Source organism: Strix uralensis, chromosome 8 (genome assembly GCF_047716275.1).
Source record: "Strix uralensis isolate ZFMK-TIS-50842 chromosome 8, bStrUra1, whole genome shotgun sequence".
Classification (NCBI taxonomy): domain Eukaryota; kingdom Metazoa; phylum Chordata; class Aves; order Strigiformes; family Strigidae; genus Strix; species Strix uralensis.
In genome coordinates, this window is record NC_133979.1 from 32,877,490 (window position 1) to 32,899,431 (window position 21,942).

General features: G+C 40.7%; 1 protein-coding gene across 2 annotated transcripts in view; it reads left to right on the forward strand.

Moving 5' to 3' along the window:
• The window catches only part of RGL1 (ral guanine nucleotide dissociation stimulator like 1), a 77,076-nt gene that overhangs the window by 26,547 nt on the left and 28,587 nt on the right, over positions 1-21,942 (forward strand). For both annotated transcript variants that reach the window (XM_074877103.1, XM_074877104.1), the window contains exons 3-4: positions 929-1,134; positions 12,138-12,215. In XM_074877103.1, coding sequence (XP_074733204.1) covers positions 929-1,134; positions 12,138-12,215 — 284 coding nt within the window. The remainder of the gene's footprint in view (positions 1-928; positions 1,135-12,137; positions 12,216-21,942) is intronic.

Here is a 21,942-nt window from a genome sequence, read left to right on the forward strand (position 1 = left end):
GAGATTGTCTTACAGCGTGCACCCAAGCTCGTGTTCCCTGCGTCAGCCTGTGTGTTTCTGCAGCCGTGGGGTGAACTCGTGTGGGTTAAACCTTCTGTTTGATTGCTCTTGTTGATGTTTTTTATTTATAATCCCATTTTAAAGTTTTTATCACACATACTTAACAAATAAGTATTTAAAGTAGTCACAAAAATAATTTTGTGAACCGTCCTCTAAATAATGGCAGAATTTAAGGGAATGTTTCTCGTTATTTCAGACTTAAACCAGTCTGTAAGCATTAAAACCAAATGCTGTTTAAAAAACACACACACCCCCAACACCAAACCCTACATTTGTTGACAAATATTGTGCCAAACGAAAACCGTAAGAGAAAATTGAAATGTTAGAATGGCAAGTTTGCAAGATGATGTTGACATCGTCCTTGCAAAAGTATCATGAAATGTTTCACATCCAAACGTGTTCATGACCTTGGGTTCTGTGTGGCAACCCAAAGTTGGTATTTTCGGAAAGGGAATCACAAGTGCTGATGCTAAAGTTGTGGTCAGTTTTCATGTTTATTCAGAAGTTAATGGGGCACTGAGTTAGCACTGTTGTTCCTTCCAGTAATATTATTATTTGTGGGATAATGGATTTTCTTTTAGATACTAATATATGATGGGATCATAAGATAACTTAATAGCAGTTGGACTATAAAATATTTTGTGGAGCGTGTCAGAGAAGTATCTGAAAGATAAACTTACTGAAAACCTCTGTTATTTGGTACAGCATTTGGTGTTCAGATAGCCAAAATTGACAAAATCATTTAGTAAGTAAAGGTGGAGTATTCATGTGAAAAGATGGAATTTAATCTGTGTTTCATTGTGAAAGCTGTGTCAGGGATCTGGCTTCTGTCTGATTTTTGTGATTTGTTTTTGTTTCAACTTTGTAGGCTGAAGGGGACGAGTTACCTCCTGAACATACTGTCAGCCAGTATGAAACACACAAGATAAGAACAATAAAAGCTGGAACTTTGGAAAAACTTGTGGAGACCCTTCTAACAGCTTTTGGGGACAACGACTTCACCTACATCAGTATATTTCTTTCAACATACCGTGCCTTTACTTCGACTAAGGAGGTACTGGAACTTCTTGAGAGGTAAGAGCCAGTATGTAATGGAAACTGAGCCATCATTTACGTGATATGTGGTCAGCAATTTCTTCCATTACTTTTAGTGGACATGGACTTAATAACCCAATGGACAGATGTCAAGAGTACTGCAAAATTCAGAATTTCAGCATAAACATAAAATGTGTAAATGCATGCTGCCCACATCCCAGCTGTCATTAAAGCATAGTCATCAGGCAGTAAAAGTGTGCCAGTCTGACTGCTAGGGAGCCAAACTAGGACCAACACAAGAAAATTAATATAGCTTCCCTCCACCCACCCCCCACAAAAAAAAGAATGCATGGGCTGCGAAGTCATACCTAGAATAGATTACTATGTTTTTCGGGATACTGATATTTTCAGACCTAACTGTCCTGTTTGGGGGCTGCTGATTTGAGACAGGGGTTGTACAAAGATCAGAAAGAATTCACTATCCCCTTCTAGTACTTCACATGAGCACGCAGTCATAAGTTTTTGCAGACAGCACAAGAACTGGATAATGTTACAAGAATAGCTTATGGTAAGACTGTTAAATCACATCCGCTATGCCTGTGTAAATGCTTAGAACCCACAACATTAGTTTTCTCACCCTAAACTCTAATTGAGACATGACTGGGTCGGAGATGATCTTATTTTGGGAGGACTGTATTTATTGCATTTTCAAAATCAAGTGATGTACAGAAACAGTTATTCTGGCATATAGTAATTAGAACAGAGGAGTAGCATAAGAACTCCTCCTAGCTTTTAATTTTGGCTCTCCCACCAGGTAGATAAGGAACAAGGCATGGATAAGCTATCTGTGCTTTTCTTTTGTATCTGGAAAGGAGTATAATACTGCTTGCTTTGTAAGGATGTTGTTATGTGGCTCAATTAATAATGATGTTGAAATGCCTAACTGCCAGTCCTGCTGTGATTGTAATAATAGCTGTGGTTGTTGCTCAAGTGCAGTAACTTCACAGCCAGGTAAGAAGTCAGACAAGGAAAGAGCAGCCACCCTGGGGAGCAGACCGTACAGTTTGATTTACTACTGTGAGCTTTACCTCTCAGTCTGTACTAATTCTGACATAGAACATGAGGAGCAATAAAAATTGACAGTGCATGTATACAAGAAGGTAAAAGTGTTGAGGAATTCATTCTTTTGAATGGGTAATTCTATACCCTAAGTTTTGGATTCTATGTTTCGGACATACATAGCTTGGAAAATAAAATACGAAAGGACACCAAGTTTGTGTGGATTCTAGTAACTTTGAAGAGGAACTGACAGTGTGTCATGAGAATGTCTTGCTCCCTAAGCACGTAAATTGCCAAAGAGCCACAAATTTATTGGCGGAGCAAATAGTTGCATGCATATACATTGCCACTTTTAGCCAGTAGTATTTCATGTATGGTTTATTTTACTTACTTTTATAAAAGATATATTTTTAACAGGAAAAAGTTGGAATAAATAAATAGTAGCCTTTGCAAGGATGCTTTGCCTGAAATGGCTATTTTAAATACCATTCCCCTAACAGTGCAGTTTTTGTTGCTCTTTGTTGGTGGGTTGTCAGACTGCTCTTTTGGGGTTCTTATGTACACTGACATGTACCTGGGGAAATTTTCTTTCTGTAATCAATGAGAACTTGTGAGTAGCTTAAATAATGTGAATCAGTCAAACGTGGCTCTAAACCCGAAGATACACACCTCGTTTTTCAATGAAAGGCTCTCAAGTTGTCTTAAGACAGCTTATTTTGTCTTAAAGTACATTCATATATCCTGTTTAAATGCCCAGAAAACATCTTTATGTGCATTCCCCACCCAGTTCAACAGTAGTTTCCATTCTTCTTTTTTACTGAGGTACTTCACTAATGCAAATAAATGTCCTACCTGAGACTGTGACCATTTTATAAATCACTGTACAAACATGCCTAGAATTGTTGCAACAGCCCCCACCCTGAAGACACTCTACTGTCAACAGATGATAAAGAAAACCAGTGAAATGAATAGGCTATGATGCAGATACTTAAGAGGAGTGTACTAAGGCAAAGAGAGACAGGCTTTAACTCACAGTGACAGTTTTGGACTTTGACCTGAGTTGTCACACGTTCATACTTTTACATGTCCATTACTGGTTGTTTTTTGCTGTCGTCAAGAGGCAGAAGGCCATCGTGCAAAGAGCAATTCGTATATTGTGCTTATTTAATTTGTATAGTTATAAAAGATCCCGTGTATCTGACAAACAAGTTTAAAAGCTCCTATGAAATCTGTTAAGCTGGGTGATCACCAAAGTGATGTTTTTGGAGAAAAGTTCTTGGTGCTGGGAGGTTGCCTTGGGTCCTTGGTGTTGGGCTGGCTCTTTGGTCAGTGCAAAGCCCCTGGGCAGGATGAGGAAAGGGGTCTTGTAGCTGTGGGGCTCTTTCGTCCTCCTGCGTGCTTCTGCGCAGAGGACTTTGCGTGTATAACCTTTGTGTGGGACAGGAGATTATTTCATGTGCAAGTGTGTGGATCTTGGTCTCCTTACCTGGCTGGATTCAGTGGGAGCTCCAGGTGGTTGTGCTCAAGAAGGTGAGCTGCAGGTACTGCTGGAGGTCTGGATGAGCTGAGGCAAGGGAAGGCATGTTCAGCTGCAGTGTCCCTGCTCAATGTCCCTTGAGTTTTCTCAAATCTAGGAGTATCAACCCGGGAAATGTATTGTTTGGGCAACATTATTTAAAAAGGCCATTTCTGGTGAATTTCAATCTTGAATCAGAAAATATATTACTAATTTATTATCTTTGTTTAACTGCTCTTCACATTAAAAATGACTTAAAGAGTGGGTGAAGTAAGAAAGGATCTGACATTGAAAAGAACATACTGTCAGTAAAACCAACTTAAATGGGAAATAATAGCAATGCATATATCAATCCAACAGTACTATATAGACTGGAATATCTTCCCCCTGCTCGTGCCACTTAACAGGGGACATAGCTCTCCAGAATTGTCAATTCAGCCCTTCGGTGACTACTGAAATAATTAAATCTCTCTGTAATTGAGGACTGAAGCATTTTAAACTTGGGGTTGGGGCCAAAGGGGTAATCCATTGAAACAGCAGTCCATCTTACGGTCAGTTAGCCTTGTTACGGTTTTGATTGTTTTGTGGTGTTTCCTCACTAGCCATGAAAATGTTCAAACTCTGTTCGGCTGCACTGTTAATAAGGATGATGAAAAAGTCTTTTGGGAATCTTGCTTTTGCACTGAAGTTTGTAGAGTCCTCTAGATAAATGGATGTGTTTTCTTCCCCTGTTTTCGCCTGGTGAAAAGAATCCTAGCAACCTAGAAATAGAAATGTATAAAATTAGTGAAACATTGAAGTTATAAAATCAGATTCTCAAAGATCAGGAATTTGAGAGGGGGAAGAACTCAACACCTTTATGAAGTTCATCATGGGCTTTAGTTTCTACTTCTGTATTGTCTTCTTTAATGTAGGTATTAATGACAGGATTAAAAAAAACAGCCTGAAGAAAGTAATTACTCATTCTCTGAGAATCATTGGTCATGAGACACCTAAACTCTTTGGGATCCTGTGAAAATGCAGCTCCATGCAGTAAAGGTTTCTGTAAATTGTACAGCTAGTGCAATTTAGCTCAGCTAACTCTGCAATTAAGTTCTTAATATTTTCATATCTGGGAATTACATCTGTAATATTACAATTGGATTGCAGCACAACAGTGCAAGTCTGACTTATGAGTCTTTCTTACATTTTCTCAGGAGTGTATCAGAGGAGAGAAAACCAGCCTTGATTGGAAAAGAAATTGAGCAGACAGGACTAACTCAGCTCTGAAGTGTGCACCTAGCCAGTTTATAAGGGATTTCATTTGAGCATTGAGGCAGGAATGAACAGGAAAATAGGTGTCCTCTTCTAAAGATGATGTGCTCGTTATTCACTGCATTGTTTGCTGCTGACTGAAGGGAATGATCTTGCGCCAGACTTGTGCACTGCTGTGTTCTTGTGGTCTTGATGAGAATGAGTTCTTGTCCCATTGGGTTTTGGTGACATGTTGGCATGGGAGAAGACCTGCTTTGGGGAGGGACATCCTCCTGTGGTTGGCTTTGAGGGTAGGAAGGGAGAATAAGGGCATTTCAGATACTGCAGCTTTACTTCAAACAAATAGCCTAAATGATATTTCTAGCAGTGTCTCAGGTAAATTTGGGTAGTCAGGTTGTTTAGAGCAGCAGCAAGTCAGGAGCGTACATGACTCTAAGGACGTCAGCCCTGCTCCTCTCCACTGATGCTGCTTTAAAGAGGTGAAAATGTCAGAAGAGGTCAAGAAAGCACAGGGGAAGAGTCTCCGTAGAACAGAACTTTCTTTTCTGAGCCCAATTATGATCTTACTGGCTTGTGTACCTCTCAGAGCAAGTTATAACGTCTCCTTCAGAGGAAGGGCACATTGTCAACATTATCCTCAGCCTTTTATAATAAATGATAGAATCCACAGGAAATCCTAGGAGGTCACCACTTCCTTCCCCTCTCACAAATCTGGGGAGCGTAGTGCTTAAGAATCCATAGATGTTTCTCTTGGCTTTTCGAATATCATGGATAATCTAGAATTTTATGGCTTGGGACAAAACGTAGATGAAATTTAAGCTATAAAAGTTAGCATGATTTACATGCAGCTGTGGAGTATGGACTTGTGAAGAAAAGCAGATGTTATAAGGAAAAATAAAAGAAATGAATAGTAATAAGAGAAATGGATAGTAATTTAATTTAGCCAGCTTAGTTTTCGTTGGTGTAGAATAAGTAGCAAAGAGAGTGCATTTTTGCAACTTTCTTGGTAGTGATAGTTGTTAATAATAACAGTACAGAGACTAAAGTAGGTGTCAGTGCATAATCTGTGTTTTATAAGTACTTGTATTTTGTTTTCCAGTGAAGTAAAAAAGTAATGAAAAGGGCACTCTTAAAAAAGCAATAAGATTTTGGCATTGGTTGTCAATTTTAGTTTCATGTGAAGAGCTTGAACCCTGTTTCTTATTCCTGGTGATAGAGCAGGATCGTAGAGTAAGGGAACAATCGTGAATGGCAGTGCTGAGCTCTTGTTTGGTCCAAGGGAGAACAGTGATGTGGTCAGATCAAAAAAGGCCCTTTCATCTTTTTCCAGGTGAGCAGCCCCTTGACATAGAGTAGGAGAAAACAGCATCTCCATCTCCCAGTTGTAGGACGTGCTTTTTTGTAGGAAAGTACACATTGACAAACTTGCTTCAAGGTTTCTGTGTGTGGAAGCTGGGTTGCCCCCAGTGTATTCAGTTTATGTTGGATTTGCTTTGGATACACCCCTCACTGTGAGTGCTGCAGAACTGTCTGATGTATGCAAACACAAATTCAGGTTAGACAAAGAGAGTCCGGGACTCTGGAAAAGTGTCCTTGGAAATCTGGGTGTATTGTGGTCTAAGTGTGGGGGGATACCTGTTGGTCAGTTGATGTGGTCTGCAGAGTATCCTGTCCAAGCAGTGCAAGCATTAACTAAATTTGGGACATGAAACATTTATTCCATCCAAAAAAGGTGAGATGCTTTTCCCTGAGTGACAGAGGCAAATAAAGAAGCAGATGCTGTACTTAAGAGAAACTGAAGTGTTAGGGCAGGGAAAAAAAAGAACTTTATATAGGTGTGAATAATTCAGAATAATGCGTGCTTTTGTTAAGTCAGTCCACATTGTGGTGAGGTGTTGTGAAATCTTCTGGGCAAAACCTTTTTCCTTGCTTGGACCTTACTCTGTTAAAATAAGCTGTGATCTGCCCTGTGAACATGTGAGGCCCTGCAGCCATCGGTAGCTCCGAAGAGCCCTTTCTGGGCTGCACACTCTAATCTTCATTTCCTGCATGGCTGTGGATGAGTTGGTAGTTTTCTCTCTCGTGGTGTGGCAGGATGGACTAAAGGGACACGGGTGTTGCTTACACTGCCTTTACTCCTCTTCACGTGACGTCGGGAAGCAGGAGGAAGTCCTGCCAAAGCCAAACACCCATGGCTGTGGTCATGTCACAGCAGGAATCGCACGTTTCACGGCGCTAGTCCTTGCGGTGTTTTTGACTCCCACAGCCCGGGCTGGTATTGTCGTCACAGCAATGCCCAAACCAGCGGGGCAGAGAGGAACAGGCCTAAAGGTGGTTTCTGCCCTATCATCTAGTGAGTGGACTTACAGAAAGTATCGAACCAGGCATGTGAAAAGGTTTAAATTGTTAATGTACAATTCAGAACATTTTAAGACCAATGTAGTTCCCTGTGGTTCAGTCGGAAGGTACTCAGCGGATTTTGAGTGCTATGCTACTTATTGTAACGGACTTTAAATTGGGACCTTTGATAACTTCTGTCTTCAGTAAAATCAGAGATGTGCTGTTTGCTCTCTGAGTAACTTTTAACACTTCTTGGAGATTGTGAATAAATCTGTTCTTCCCCCCCTCCCCCTGACTTCAAATTAAGCTTTTGCTTTTTATTAAAATTGAGACTGGAGCCCTATTCATTCTTTTGGCTGGATTCAGCCTATAAAGTTTTTCTTTTAACACAGAGTAAAAGTCAAACTAAACAAAATCTTGGGCATAAGCTGGTATGTTGAAAAGTGAGGGGGATGACTTGTATTCTCAAAGCTATTTAAGAGTAACTGGACATCCGTATCCCTTTAGTATTCATGGAAGTTTGGCATCTAAACGCAGCAGACAGCTTTGAAAACCTGCCAAGTCTTTAACACTGTATGTTCTGATATTTTCTCTTTGTTTGGTAGAAGTGGGTAGTGAGATTTAAAAGAAAAAATCTTGTTGGCATTTTGATGTGAAAACACTTGATGGAAGTTCCTGGAGAGAGGAAGAAGAGACCAGCTCCTTCTGCCCCTGGGTGTGAGATACAGCATGGTGCCTCCTTGGAGATCCTTCGGTATCCCCAGTGTCGCTGGGTGCGCTGTGGATTTAACCGCTCACAAGCGTGATGGAAGCCAAAGATGTTTATCTGTCCAGATGAGAGCAGAAGGAGGCCAATTTCCTCTCTTACATATTTTATTTTGTCCTGGTAATCACATTCCTTGCAATGGCACTTAAAAGTGAGGCCGTGCTGTGCTCAGAACAGTTGCATATAAAGTAGCAACCGGTCCCTATCTCGAGGAGTACAGAGAAGAGAATTGATACTGTTGGATGGGAGAGCTAGAGCTGGGTAATGACTGTAAATAGCAAGTTAGTTTTACATTTTCAGTTCATGCCTTTTGCTGGAGAATGGCTTGATAGGGGGTAAATGGAGAGGAAAATGAAGGTAGAGAGGGGACATTGAAGGAATGGGTCCTTTGGTAGCAGAGCCCCATGTCCTGGGACAGCAGCTTTATATGGCATCTGGCTCACTGTTGTTGCTGTAGCATCTATTCTTTCCTCTGTTGTTTTCCTCTATACCAGGTGGTTTGTCTACGTAACTACAGAAGCAATTTCATTTCCATGATTCTATGTGTGTATAATTCAGAACACCTTATGGTTCTTGCTGACTGTCTGTGCTTCCAAGTTGCTTGTTTCAATGCTTACAAGCCTTATTTAGGGCTTTGTTTGGGGCTTTTGCAGAGAAGCACCTTTCCTTATTATTTCCGAGTTATTCAGGGTACTTTCCTCCCTCTTCTTCCCTTCCGTTCTTAACAGAGATGCAGGGGTGCATTTTCTACTCTATTTTTCAGTATTTAAATGTTCAGTACTACCCATTACATTCTGGTCTCATTTGCTTAGTCAGTCCCTTTGAGTGGAGTTTATAACTTCCCAAACGCCAAGCAAGGCTGAAAAGTTCTGTGGGCTACAGGATCCTTTTGTTTCTCGTGTCTCTTTTTGTATGCAAAGCATTCATACAAGGCTGGGTAGTGAATGGCTCTTTGTCCAGGAGCTGGTGAGAACAGAGCAGTGGAAGTCTGCAGCAATGCTGTTCTTTACATCAGATGTATCATTAACTCCTCCTAACCCGTATTTAATGACCTGTTGTTCATGCAGAGCTCTTGCTTTGAAAGATAGGCAGAGGTTTACATCTGGCAATATAACAAAGTGTTATATACTTATCCAATTTTGTACAGAAAATTTGCCTGCTCTTTATTACTGTTATGCATTTATGTTATAAGAATCCGCATGTATCTCTCTAGTGGGATTTAAATGCAAATGTCTAATGTTCTGCAAATACATATTTTATATTTCATACAATACTAGGACAATGAGACTGAGTCATCTCAACAAATTTTGCTCTAAGAATTAATGGCAAGTTTTGAAAAATGAATATAAAACTGTAATTGTCATTCAAAAACTGAAGCTTTCTTTGCAGATTTCTCCCAACAGGGGAAAAAAAATGTCTTTTGTCTATTGGCTAAGGTGTACTTTAGTCATCTTACCTAGCAGATAGCAGTGGAGAGTGAAATCACTAGCAACAGGACAGGGGCAGCCATCATAGCATGTAATGTACGTCCTGTCAGCAGCATGTCTCGATTCTGTCCTGGGCAATCTCCACTGAGGAGGCATCAGCATAGTTCTCTAAATATCCCTCTTATGCTCTTTTTGTATCTTCTTGGTAAAATGATGCGTTGCCCAGCGTTATAATATTTGGAAATGCCGGACAATCTACAGGTCTGCAAGAGCAAATGTTGAAACCAATAGAATTAAATCTAGTAAAATTAGGCTGAACTTTACACTTCAGCTTAGCAAAGGGTTGGAAGCATTGTTCTTAAGGCTCTTCTCCTGTATTCCATCCTTGCAGTAAAGCAGTGGGAAGTATCTCCAATAGTTAATTGCATTCACTTTGAATTGCAAACGCTAGTAATGAGCGTTTAGGGTATGACTGAGAGCTGAGAGAGGCCAGGTAGGATTAAGTGGTGAATTCGGGCATAGCCAAGAGTCGGAAAGAAGGTATCTACTCAAATTTACAGCTTCGGTAGTGCTGATCCCAATAAAAAAGAAGTACAGGCAGGGTGTGAAATTGCTTGGGAGAATATAGGAGAAAGCACAGAGGCCATTGATGCACCAAAAAAATTTCAGAAGAAGACTGACAGCCATTCTTGTACCAAGCAGTGGTGGTTCCTCTGTGAATGCTCCTGTTGTGATTCACTGTGACCACCGAGGGATCGAGGTGGTGTTCAGCATGTTTGGAAGTGGATTCTTACCCCACTGTCAGTTTAGCTAAGCATATTTTTCTTCAGATGTTTGGATTAACTCTGTCAAACGGCAACGGCAAAATGGGTTATCCTCTAAGGACCCTTTCTGTTAAGTCCTTAAAACCTACTCTCGTACTTCTGCTGTCTTATAGGACTAGAAGGACTGTTTCAGAATAACTGGGAATCTGGGCCCTTTAAAACATAAGTTTGCAAGTTCTTATGCATGTGTTATGCCTTTTTTTTTTTTCTGAACAGATAAAATGCTGAGATTTCTTAAGTCTTCACCACTGATGTGGGAACTTGGGTTGAGCGAGAGACAATGTATTGGTCAGACTAAGCTATTGGGGTCAAGCAGTCATGATTTGTTCTCAGCTTTGTCACAGATATGTGGTAACAAGTGAAGCAAATAATTTTTTGTTATGTCTACCTGCAGTTTAGTTGGAGATGCAAGATCTGGTTTTAAATGAGCTGTTTCAGATAATTCAAGTGGTCTTAGCGCAGAATTCTCAAGGCTAAGTAAGCCCAAGCTGACCTCATTATGACTGTGGCTATGCTGCTCCTATCAGAGGGATTACTTGTTTGCCTTCATTAGTTTGGGTTTACTTTGCAGTGCAGTGGAATGTATGCAAACCGTTGATCTCTCTCTGCCTCAGCTTCCCCATCCACAGTGGAATTGTCCGGCATTAAGCCCTTGTCATAAGATTGCTGAAATTTAAGTTCTTTTTTTTAAAGTATTGTGGAGTTCTGAGACTGTGAGCCATCGTAGTGTAGAATATCAGTATGAGGGTGATAGATGGTGGTGCAAAAACCTTTTATTTATAATCTAGCAGATCTGGTGCCCGCAAGCTTGAATTCAGTTGCACTAGTTGACTTTCTGTACAGATCTGGGATTCTTGCGTATGAAGCCTTGGACTGATACTTCAGAGGAGCATAAAACTACCACCTCTTATTTTTGTCCTTTGAAACATCTTGGATGAATTTGTTACAGTTCTGACATGAACCTCCTGGACACAAACTGACAGCCTGCTCCATGTTCTCTATGTGATGTTACCAGGATGTTGTAGCACAAACACTTAAAGATGCACTTATTCTCCTAACTATTCAGATTAATTTCAGGTGCCTGACACAATTAGTTGAGCACAGAATGTGTAAAATCAGCGTGCCTTATTCTGGACTGTGAGTAATTGTCCGCCTTCATTAAAGCTGGCTGTAAGGAACCATGAAATTCTTTATGGAGCTGTATATCTGAGGCAGTGGGCACTCCCATTGAAAGTGAAGTGCATAATCCTGCCTTCAAGGCACATGCGCTGCCTGTGTAGGTAAGAGATTTTGCTTTGCACTTTTGGAGTTGTGCCCATGGTTTTCTCTTTCCCAGTGGTAATTTTCACAGTGCCGTGGGCCATTGCCACTCATGACAACTGTGTCAGTAGTTTTGGCACAAGTGGGCACTTGCCACCTAGAAAACTTTGTGTGAAATTACTCTTGGAGTTAGAAGAAGTGACAAATACTAGAGAAACAGAAGCTGTGTTGGAGAAAGTGGTTGTGTTACAGCCTCATTGCACACTGGAATATTGCTCTGGGAAAGGATGGAGTGCAAACAGGCAGAAAGGGTCTTGGAGCTGTGAGCAAAGAAACTGTTTTGGTTGATTCCTCCTGTGTGCAGGCTGCTTCATATAAATTAACAAACTAGGTTGGAAGATACTGTCTGTCTCTTTAGAATTTTTTTTGTCCTAAGTGAAATAATCTTCAAGCTCCTTAATTTCTCCCAAGTGTTAGATTCCATATTTGTAGTTTGAGCTTTTTAGTTGTTTATGCGAATTGTATATGACTTATGCTATTTAGGATTTTGCTTTTATTCAGTAGGGGTTCCTCTAAACACCCATCTCATTTTTCAGGCACGGAAACCTGGAGACCCCAAGCTGTGAAGAAGATGGAAGCCAGAATTGCTCCGAATCCAAAACAGTACTCAGGACGTAAGTGTGGTTTTGCACTGTTATTTTGCACAGCAAGCCCCAGTCAGGATTCGGTACCGGGGGAGGATGTGGGCAGCATAGATGTTGTTTCCTTTGAAATTTCACAGCACTGTCTGCTTGCTTAAACAGGCTTGTGTAAAGGCCAACTATCAACTGTCTGGTAACATATCCAATCATATAACCCAGAGATCTTTCTGTCAGGGAAATTGTCTCAGAATTAAACATGAGATGAACACATCTAGGCCAACAGTTTGCTGATTAAACAAAGGAGGAGTGTTTGTTTCCCCTGCTTTATCTATAGTGGTAAATGATTATTGCTTATGACTGATTTCATTCTGCATAACAACAGTGTCTGCAGACCAAAGCTGAGGTTGTTTCAGGCAGCGTGTGTATGCATGTATCTTTGCCATTAGTGCCCCTATGATTTACAGTGTTGCTTTTAAGAGTGAGATTTAAATTCTGAAGTCATCCTATTTGCAAGAAAAATAGCAAAGCTGTTTTGAAGTGCAGTTAAAGGGGAAAAAAGTGGTTTGGTTATCCTCCTAGCATCATATGAAAGTGCATTTTATCTTTAGACATCGGGTGTAAAATGTGCCTTAGGTCATCAGCATTTGTTCTTTGACATCTGTATGATCTGTGGTTTGCATGCATTGTGGCAGTAAAGAGTAGCTGCAACATTATATTTGATCACAGCATGAAGATGCTCTATTCTTGTCAGCATTACTGAGGATTGTTTTTCTATGAATTTCTCAGCTTCCACCAGTTAAGAAAACCTTAAATTTTTTTATCAGTGCACTGATTTCTCAAGATGTGACTGAAGAAGAAGCCTTTAACTTCCTTTTGTTTTGAGGTGGAAGAAAAATGTTGAACTCTTCTACCGTGTCCACATATCACACAGTCCAATCAAGACTGAGAAATACGCTGCACTATTTTCATTCCTGAGATTCAGGCAGACTGTCGATTCAATTCTATTCTACAATACTGAGCATGGTCTTCCCACTGCTTACCTCCATGCTTTTCTGATGGCTTGTGTGTTGGGATTAGGGGGGTTTCGAGTCTGGCTTAAAATGGTTCAAATATCCCCAGTCCAGAAACGTGCCATTAACATACTGAACACCTTCCTGTCCTCCGTTGTCTGAATGGATTGGTTGGACAGTGGGGTCGCTTTGCCTTCCGTCACTCATGCAGAAACTGTTTTGTTTAACCACCAGAGATAAATTGGTAAAAGCTCCTTGGCTGTGAGCGTTTCAGTAGCTGTCTCTGACAAGAAGAAATGTAGAGCTTGCTTAATGTCTGTAATGATACAGGATTCTCAAAGGCTTTAGTTAGAAACAAATGATTGTCACTTGTTAGTTTATTTTTTTTAGCACTTAGCAAGGACAGAAAGCTAGAAGCTCTAATGATTTGGGCTGTTCCTCTTGCCCCATGAGACTCAATTCTCTGATTTTTTTTCTGGCTGCTGTGACAGAGAGCTATCAGTATCTTCCTCCCGTTTTGCCATGAGAACTCATCAGAGAACAGCTGGTAGTTAAAAATTCCTCACAAGCACCAAGAGGCAGTGTTATGTAGTGGGTAGAGGCAATACTAGGCAGCCAGTGGATTCCCACACTCCCATCCAAAATGAGCTCTAGGGTCTCCTCCAGCTTTGGGCAAACCATTTGACTTCCCCCTTTCTCAGTCAGTCCAGCCATAGAATATGAGCTAAAGCAGTACCCTTCCTGCAAAATAGATTAAGCATTTATATTGGGGATGAGGACAATAATTTCACCAGTATAAATCGTGCTGGGATTAGTCCCCCAACTGCCTTCTCATGGACCCAAAGGAGCTTGATTATGAGATGGAGAGAAAAGGATTGGAAGTAATATTGACATCAGTGTCACTTGGGCTTTGGGCAGAGTGCATCAATTTTTTTTACACCTGGAGGTGAGTATGCAAGTGAGATAGCATTTAGTAGGAGCATGTTTGTTTTATTGTTTTGTTTTTTTTTTTTAAAAATAGAATTGTTTTCCTACTGACATATGCATAGTTTATCATATACCCCTTGCCTAGTTGCTTCCTGCTGCATCAATGATGTCTTCCCTCTTGGCATGTTATCGTCATATAATGCCTTTGCACAGCCCGAGACTGACAAATGGATGGAGTCTGTGGTCCTATTCCTGTGGTAGCACAACTTCTGATAAGTTTATCTGACATAATTTTCATTAATACAGTCAACAGAGCTAATTTTGATACTTTGGCCCTCGTAAGATACCTTTTATGTCTGAATTTGATACCTGTTACCCAACTACTTACTTAGAGAAAGCTCAACAATGAAGTTGTCAACAAAGTAATTTGTCAGGTATATGTGTTTTAAGAGACCCTGTATAAATGTGAATTCACTTTCCTGCCTTAAAAATTTCCATTGCTCTCGGTTGCTCTGGCTACTTGTCTCTTATATATGATTAATGATATCTGGAGAAGAGGTTGGCTTTGTAGTCCTGTTGTGAAACACGTAGTTCTCGTAGTTCAGGTTTTCTCTTGTCTGGGATAATTCCCATATAATTGCATTTGCCCTCTTTTCTCATAAAACAGAAACATGATATAATTGTGCTCTCAGTTTTGTATGACTTGGAGAAATAAGAGGAAGAAGCATTAGAGCCATGTTATTTCTTACCATTAACTCTGTATTCCTCAGAGGAGAAATATCTCCTGGGGAAGCCCGTGGTCTGTGGCCAGAGATCATCTGCATTCGTTAGAGACTCCTCTTGTTCAGATGCTTTAAAAATCCGTTTGAGACATTAGAAATGGGGATGCAATTTAAAGAATTTCCACTGGTTTGACACAAAAAAATGCTGCAGAAGTTAAAAACGACTGCAGGAGAAGAATTTATGACTCTAAATATCTCAAGGAGCTTTAAAGAAGGAGGGTTTTTTGCAAAGTCTTAGGTAAACATGGGAGGAATAGTGTTGTATGTGGTGTACTGTAAGCCCAGAGCTTACTACTTTCTATGTTGAAATTCTTTGTCCTTTTTGTACTTGTAGTATAGAGTTGTGATATAATTTGAGAAGGAAAATGCATGATGTACGTAATTTTTTAAATTATTGTTATTTTAGCATTGCACTCGGTGTTTATGTATCTCAGAACCTGCAAGTGCCATGCTAGGACTGGAGTGCGCTTGTGGCACAGCCTCCTTTGAGAGACTTGTGGGAGCTATAAACCCACCCTTCTGTTTCCAAATTCCGGGTCTGAGCCAGCAGTTACTTCTCACACTTGTTGCAGTGACATGTAGTTGTTACTGACCCAAGATCACTTCAGCTATGTTCAGAAATGTGCTTTCTAGGGATCCATTCTGCCAAGGGGATCTTCCCCTGGTCACTTAAGCATCATTCCTGTCATTTTTGGGCTGCTGGATGGAGTGGTCAAAAAAATTATATTTTTCAAAAGGGATCTGACTTAATTACATCTAATGCAAAATGCCTTTTGGGTTTTTTATTGTTATTGCCCTTTTCTTTAAAACTGCATTCAGTAATACACAGTTTAAACAAAGGTACTGTAATTTTGTAGCTTTAAAAGTACACAGGCAGCTTGGACCTTAGAGCTATGAGTAAGCTCTGAACACCATCAAAAGTGTTGTGAGCTTAAAAAAACCTGTCATGCATAACTCTAAGCTTTTTCTTTTTTTTTAGGATCAGAACCCACCTTAGCTTTTCATGTTCAGTAGCTTGCTTTCCAAAGTTCTCACTACTTTCAGTCAGTTCGTGATGGCAAGTAACAGAAGAATAAAGTCCAGAAAAGATCAGATATTCCAGTCAAATGTCTGAGTTAGATGGACTTCAGCCTGTGTTTCCAGAAATATGATGCCATGCCTCTCTTAATTGTCAGATAAGAGAGTTGTAAGGAGTAATTTACTTGACCCTCTATCTACTCTAATAAGGAATTCTTTGTGCTCCTCCTTGCTTCATATAAACAGGATTGCCTGGTGCTGTTTCTCAGTTCTGCATGCTTTTGTGTTGAGGTGTGACAGAGTTGCCTCCTCATCTTAGGTCGTCGTTGTCTTCAGAGTTCTTTGTGTGCACTACATGTTTTTTAGCTTAGGACTTCTGTTGACTTTCAGAGAGAAAAGAGTAGATATAACACACCAAGACATGTGACAATTCAGAATAAAACCATACATACATTAGACACAATAAAAAATTATCAGCATGATGAGCAGCATTAAGAATTAAAGAGAGGTCCATGTGATAGTACACATTACATGAACTGTAGAGAATTTGTGCTATAATTCAATTACGTCTTAGTTTTTAAGTGAGGTTGTATAGTTCAAATGTGTGGTTTGGTACATGCAACCTGACAAAAAGCAAACGAGAAAGGAAAGTAGAGCAAAAAGAAATAAAGTAGTTTCTCTTGCTCGTGTCTGATGTGGAGACTCTACACATCAGCCAGGAGTCATGGGAAATTTAAATAAGATAGTCAGGTCCAAGAGACCTCAAGTACCTCTACATATTCTGGGAAGGGGATCAGCCAGGCAAGCAACTAATGCTGTTTGGGGACTTCAGTCCTCCTGAAATGGTTGTGTGTATTGGCTATGAGATAGTTAGAAACAATGCTTTTGGTGATATGGCCTGATCACGGTGATCTCTATTCAGAGCAGGAGAGTTCCTCAGTTAACTTTTAACTCCCTGTTAAAAGGCTGAGTTTTCTACGCAGAATGCTCTGTGAAATACCTTGTGCCCCATTTCCCTCCTGCTACTGAAAGATGGTGTTCATTTTGATCTCTGGGCAATCCACTGCTGGCAGACAACTATACCCAAACCACAGACTCCATGAATTTAAAAAGGTGATGTATTAAAGGAGCAGAATACTTCTTTCCCAGAAGATAGGAATTAGAGACCTGGCTGGAGCTGACTGAGGACAGAGAAAGAACCATAAAACCTTTGAAGTATGAAATATCATAGCTGCTTGTACCTTTTGGAAGTTGGTAGCTTCACTGGCTACTGAGATGCCTCTGATTAACATGAGGGTCCGAAACAGTGCTGAGGCCATGTCACCGAGACGACTTGCTAGGCTCGCGAGACCTGGAGAGCTGATGCAGCACATCACACTTCATGGATAAAAGGTGCTGAGCTTGTTGCCACGAGTTTTAAAGATTTCTGTCAGTGAAGTTCCCAGAAGTGATTGATTCCTGTTCAGCACACACAGGAAAATGGCCCGCCTGGCGGTCCAGGCTTGCCTGTGATGTTTGCATTTAGGGACTATTAGTTTAATGTTAACTGAATCTAGTTACTTGAAGACCTTGCTCAAACCTATAGTAATACAAACCTGAGATTACCTGCGGTTTTCCTAGAGGCAGATGTTGCCATCTTGGTCCATGGACTTGGACCATGATTTTTTGTTTGCTTGCTTTCCAGAGGTCTAACATGGGTACGTTTTCTTTAGAGATACCCTTTAGGCATGTTGGTAAATATAATGGGGAGAGAAGAAAGCATGCCGTCTCCCTCTGTACGTAGAAATAACTCTTGCATTTGTAGCTAGTAAGAGACTCTGCAGCCAGGGCAAAGGCAATGAAAGGGAAGTCCAAGCTGTAAACAGTGAGCCGTGTGCTGATCCCTACATTTACATCTCTCTTTCTGATGAAACCAAAGAAAGTTTAAGAACTTTTATAAATCCCAGTTTAGGTTCTATTTCTCAAGGAAACTAAAGAGAAAGTGGTAGAACCGGAAAACTGGTCTCCTGGTTGCAGTATGAGGTTTCAAATGAAAATTTTAATTATTTTTTTTCCTGTCTACATTGTGTACTCACATCCCCAGTGCTGTAAAAGGGAGGATTCTTACTGGAGTTGGATGAGCTGAATGAGAAGCAGAAACGGTTTATGTAGTACAAAAAGTAAAATACCTTTAGGCCCTCAAACTCTCTCCTCTTCTGCAGTCCCAAGGACCGCCATGGCTGAGTCCTGAGGCTTTTAAATACTAAATGAGCTCGAGTAACAGTGAAAGTCCTTTGAAGCTTCCTCTTGGAGTATAAGGTTGTGGTTTCCTACTGCTACTGGATTTGGTTTGCTGATTTGGAGTAGATTGGTGGTGCTCTCCCTCAAATGAATGACAGGCCACAGAAATGAATCAGAATACTTGGGGCTTTTTTTGTTGTCTTGAATGTCAGCTCCTAGTTGCATCTCCTTTATTATCAAAATATGGAGTTTATTTGTTATTAAAACTTGGCATGTGGCATGATTGAAAACCGCAGACAAAGCAACTTGAAGCTAAACTGAAATCTCCTTGTTTCATTCCACAGCAATTGGGTAAAACAGTTCAAATAATGAAAATTAAGGAACTATTAAGTTACCACATGGCATGTCTTGCTTGTTCACCCCTCCTCTTCTGCATTACAGTAGCAAATACCAGAACCTTCAGTGTAATACTGCAGCATTTGGGGTTTCTCATAGTGATAAACAAACATTGTTCCATGGCTTCTTGTGGATTTAGACCTTCCTGACAGAAAACTTATCTTTTGTTTCCTGCTGAAGTTAACAGTCCTGCTGGAAAACAATGTGCACAGTTACAGTACTGCAGGAATAAAACTGGTCCTGAAACATTGTGCTCCAGGAGAACAGACACCAAAGGAATGTGAGACAAATGGAAGAAAATTGGCTGGAAGTTTTCTGATGCCTGGGAAATCCATGGTGGGAAGCAGTTAAGATGCATTTGGGAGAGCAGCAATCAGCATTCATTCCAGTAAAGCCAATTAAGCTAAAACAACAGCAGAAACCAATGTGGTTACATGAGAAGCAGAGTCAAACCCAGGGCAGTGTAAGCAAAGGAAGAGTGGGAGAGTTACGAAAACAACCCGAACCAAGCAAAAAAGAATAATTAGAAGAGCAAAGAAAAATAATGATTGGCATCTCAATTAAAACAAAGAACAACTAGTCTAGCTATTCCCTTAGTGACTTTACATGCAGAAGTTTCCCTGTATGCTATTCAGCTGGTTCCTCCCAAATCAAAAGAGCAGGTCATTTGCTGGAAGTCATCAGCGTGTTATCTATAAGTGGACTGAGTGTGAGAAGTTACTCTTACATCAACCTTTGCTTGCAGTTTACATACGTTTTACCCCTGATTCAAAGCCGACACTTAACTGCCCATGTTGTTATTTAACAAACAAAACTGAGAAGATACAGCTGACCTAATTTAGTCTGTGTGAGCAAGCCTGAAAGCTATTGCTTGGACAGTGGAGGAGAGGGAATAGCCCTCTGTACAGATCATTCCATTGATGGTCTGAAGCATGCTTTGGCAAATTACAGATAGTTTAGTGCATGTTTCTGTCTAATTTCATAAGAAATCAAACATTTAATGTATTTTTTGCTACTGAGGTTCTCCTTATTCTCCTTAATTGTTGAGACTCCCTTCTACTCATTTTTTAGAAATAATTGTGGTGGGAAAGAAAACACTGCTTTTGCCTTTTTGGCAAGAAATGATCTCTAATTCCCACACAGACCTCTTCAGGACCAGAGCTATAGCTGTCTTCCCAGTTGAGAAAAGACTATGCAGAATGTCCGTGTAAGCTCTTGAATCACTTGTGGCTATGTGATACGAAGGCCTCATTTTCCACCTCCTCTGTGCCCTGCTAGCTCAGCTTAACGGAGAGGTTAGACTTGGAGCTGCCGCAGTCTCATCATGTTTTGTGGTAGCTCGTGGGTAAATATGACTGGATGAGTTGTTCTGTGTTTCCAGTTCGTAAATGACAGGATCAGATACTCTTCTTCCACCTAACAGCAGATAGATTTTGATTACTGAAACCTTCAGAGATGGGCTTCAAGCAAAGCTGGAAATCAGAAGACTTTCTGATAGATGTGAAGCTTGAAAGCATTGCTGACCAGAGCCCAGAGACTGCGGTTGGCAGAAGAGGAGTTAAACATTAAAAAAATTTTTCTTACAGGCAGGAAAGGAAAAAAATTTATAGCTCATAATCAGCCCATGAAAAATGTAGTCTGTGATGTTTCTTTCCTGTCTGAGATCTTGGAAGGCCCCCGTTCCTATCTGTCTCTGGGTCTGTCAAGTACAGGGAGTTTCTTCTCAAGGACAGCAAATGTAAAGCTACTGCAAGATAGGGGCAATTCTCCAACCCGCTTTCAGAAAGTGTCTCTCCCTGACACACTAATTAAACAGGCGACAGGAGGTCAGTAGGGCACAGCGTACCTTTTTTCCTCTTTCCTATGTCCCCTTTTGACTGAAATGATTTTGCTGGCAAAAATCAGTGTCTGTAACAGCTGTGAACTCTTCACCCTGCTCTGGGATACTGGGTCTGTCTTAAACTCTGTTTACTCTTCAGTTTATGAAAGTAGCCATCAACCAAGCCTCTGGAAACTGAGCTTAGTATAAAGAGCATGTGAACAATATTAGTACAAGAACTTATCCTGTGGAGAGGCTCCTTCTTCCAAATCATTGCTGAACGCATAAATGCTCATAAGGAAAGAATCCTCAGCCTAGTTTTTGGTGGTGAAGTCAGTAGGGGTGATGGTGAGTTTGTGATGTGGATGGGGAAAAAAGGGGCGCAGAGCAGGAGGAAATACACAATTAGGGCATGGAGTGAGGCACGGTGTTCCCCTGCCTGTGGTGGAAAAGAAATGAAAATACCGTGGGCATAGGCCAGTGGCATTTGTGACTGAGTGCTGCTGTGACACAGTGTTCCGGGTATGTGTGGGGCTAGAGAGGGCGATTAAAAATATGAGGAGAGTGGAGGGTGGAGTGAGAACTTGGGAGCATCCCAGTGGGCACCTGTCTGTTGTGGCCTTCCTTGCGCCTTGGGACGTGGAGCTGAGCTGGCACTGTTGGCTTCGCGGTGGTGGTCGTGGAGCACTGCCTGTTGTGTGACACCTGTCCTGACTGAGAAAAATAGTCCTGAAGCTCCAGATAAAAAGTTTGGCCACCACTGACCTAAACTATGAAGGCTGTGCTTGTTGCATGTATGGTGGAAGCTTGTCTGAGCAGAGTTGTGAAAATTTGGTCCAAAATGGGTTTCAGATGTGAAGAGAGTCTTCCAGGCTACACAATCTGTGTTTCACGTTTGCAATGAAACCTGAAATCCAGAACATGTTTTCATGTTAATTTTTGGTTGTAAATACTTTTTGTACAACTGTAATTCCAGACTTTCTCCTGAGAGCAAGCCTAACCAAACAGTATTACTGACGTATTTCCAAATACTCTAATTAGAAATTCTAAGTTGCCACAATATCAGAGAAAGAAACAGAAGCAGCAAGAGACTAAACTGGATAGGACTTCTAAAGTGATATCTATATGGGATTAAAAGTTAATTGAGTTTTGAGGAAAAACCAATACGGTTAAGATGAGACAAGGAGAGTGGGAGAAACTGTCTTTACTCTTTCTTAACTATTGGTTTATTTTGAATGCCACTGAGCAGCTGAGTTAACCAGGTATTACTGTGGTTTCCCTACTTGCAGAACAAACGTGCCAGTATCTGTTTGCAACTCTGATATGGAATTTTGTGGGTTGGCTTTTGGGTTCCTCGTTGTCTACATGTGAAATCTATGTTCATATTTGAATTCCTCTCATGATCTCATAAACTGAGGAAGGAGAGGTCCTCCTAGTATGCTTGTCCATTTGCAGCTATTAACACGATAGATGTGAGCCACTATATCTGTTTTTTTTGAGGATTTGAACTTTAAAAGCCAAGTGCCTGATTGTCAGGAGCACAGAGCACAGATGTTCTTTGAGCTGACACATCAGTGTGTCTGACTGGA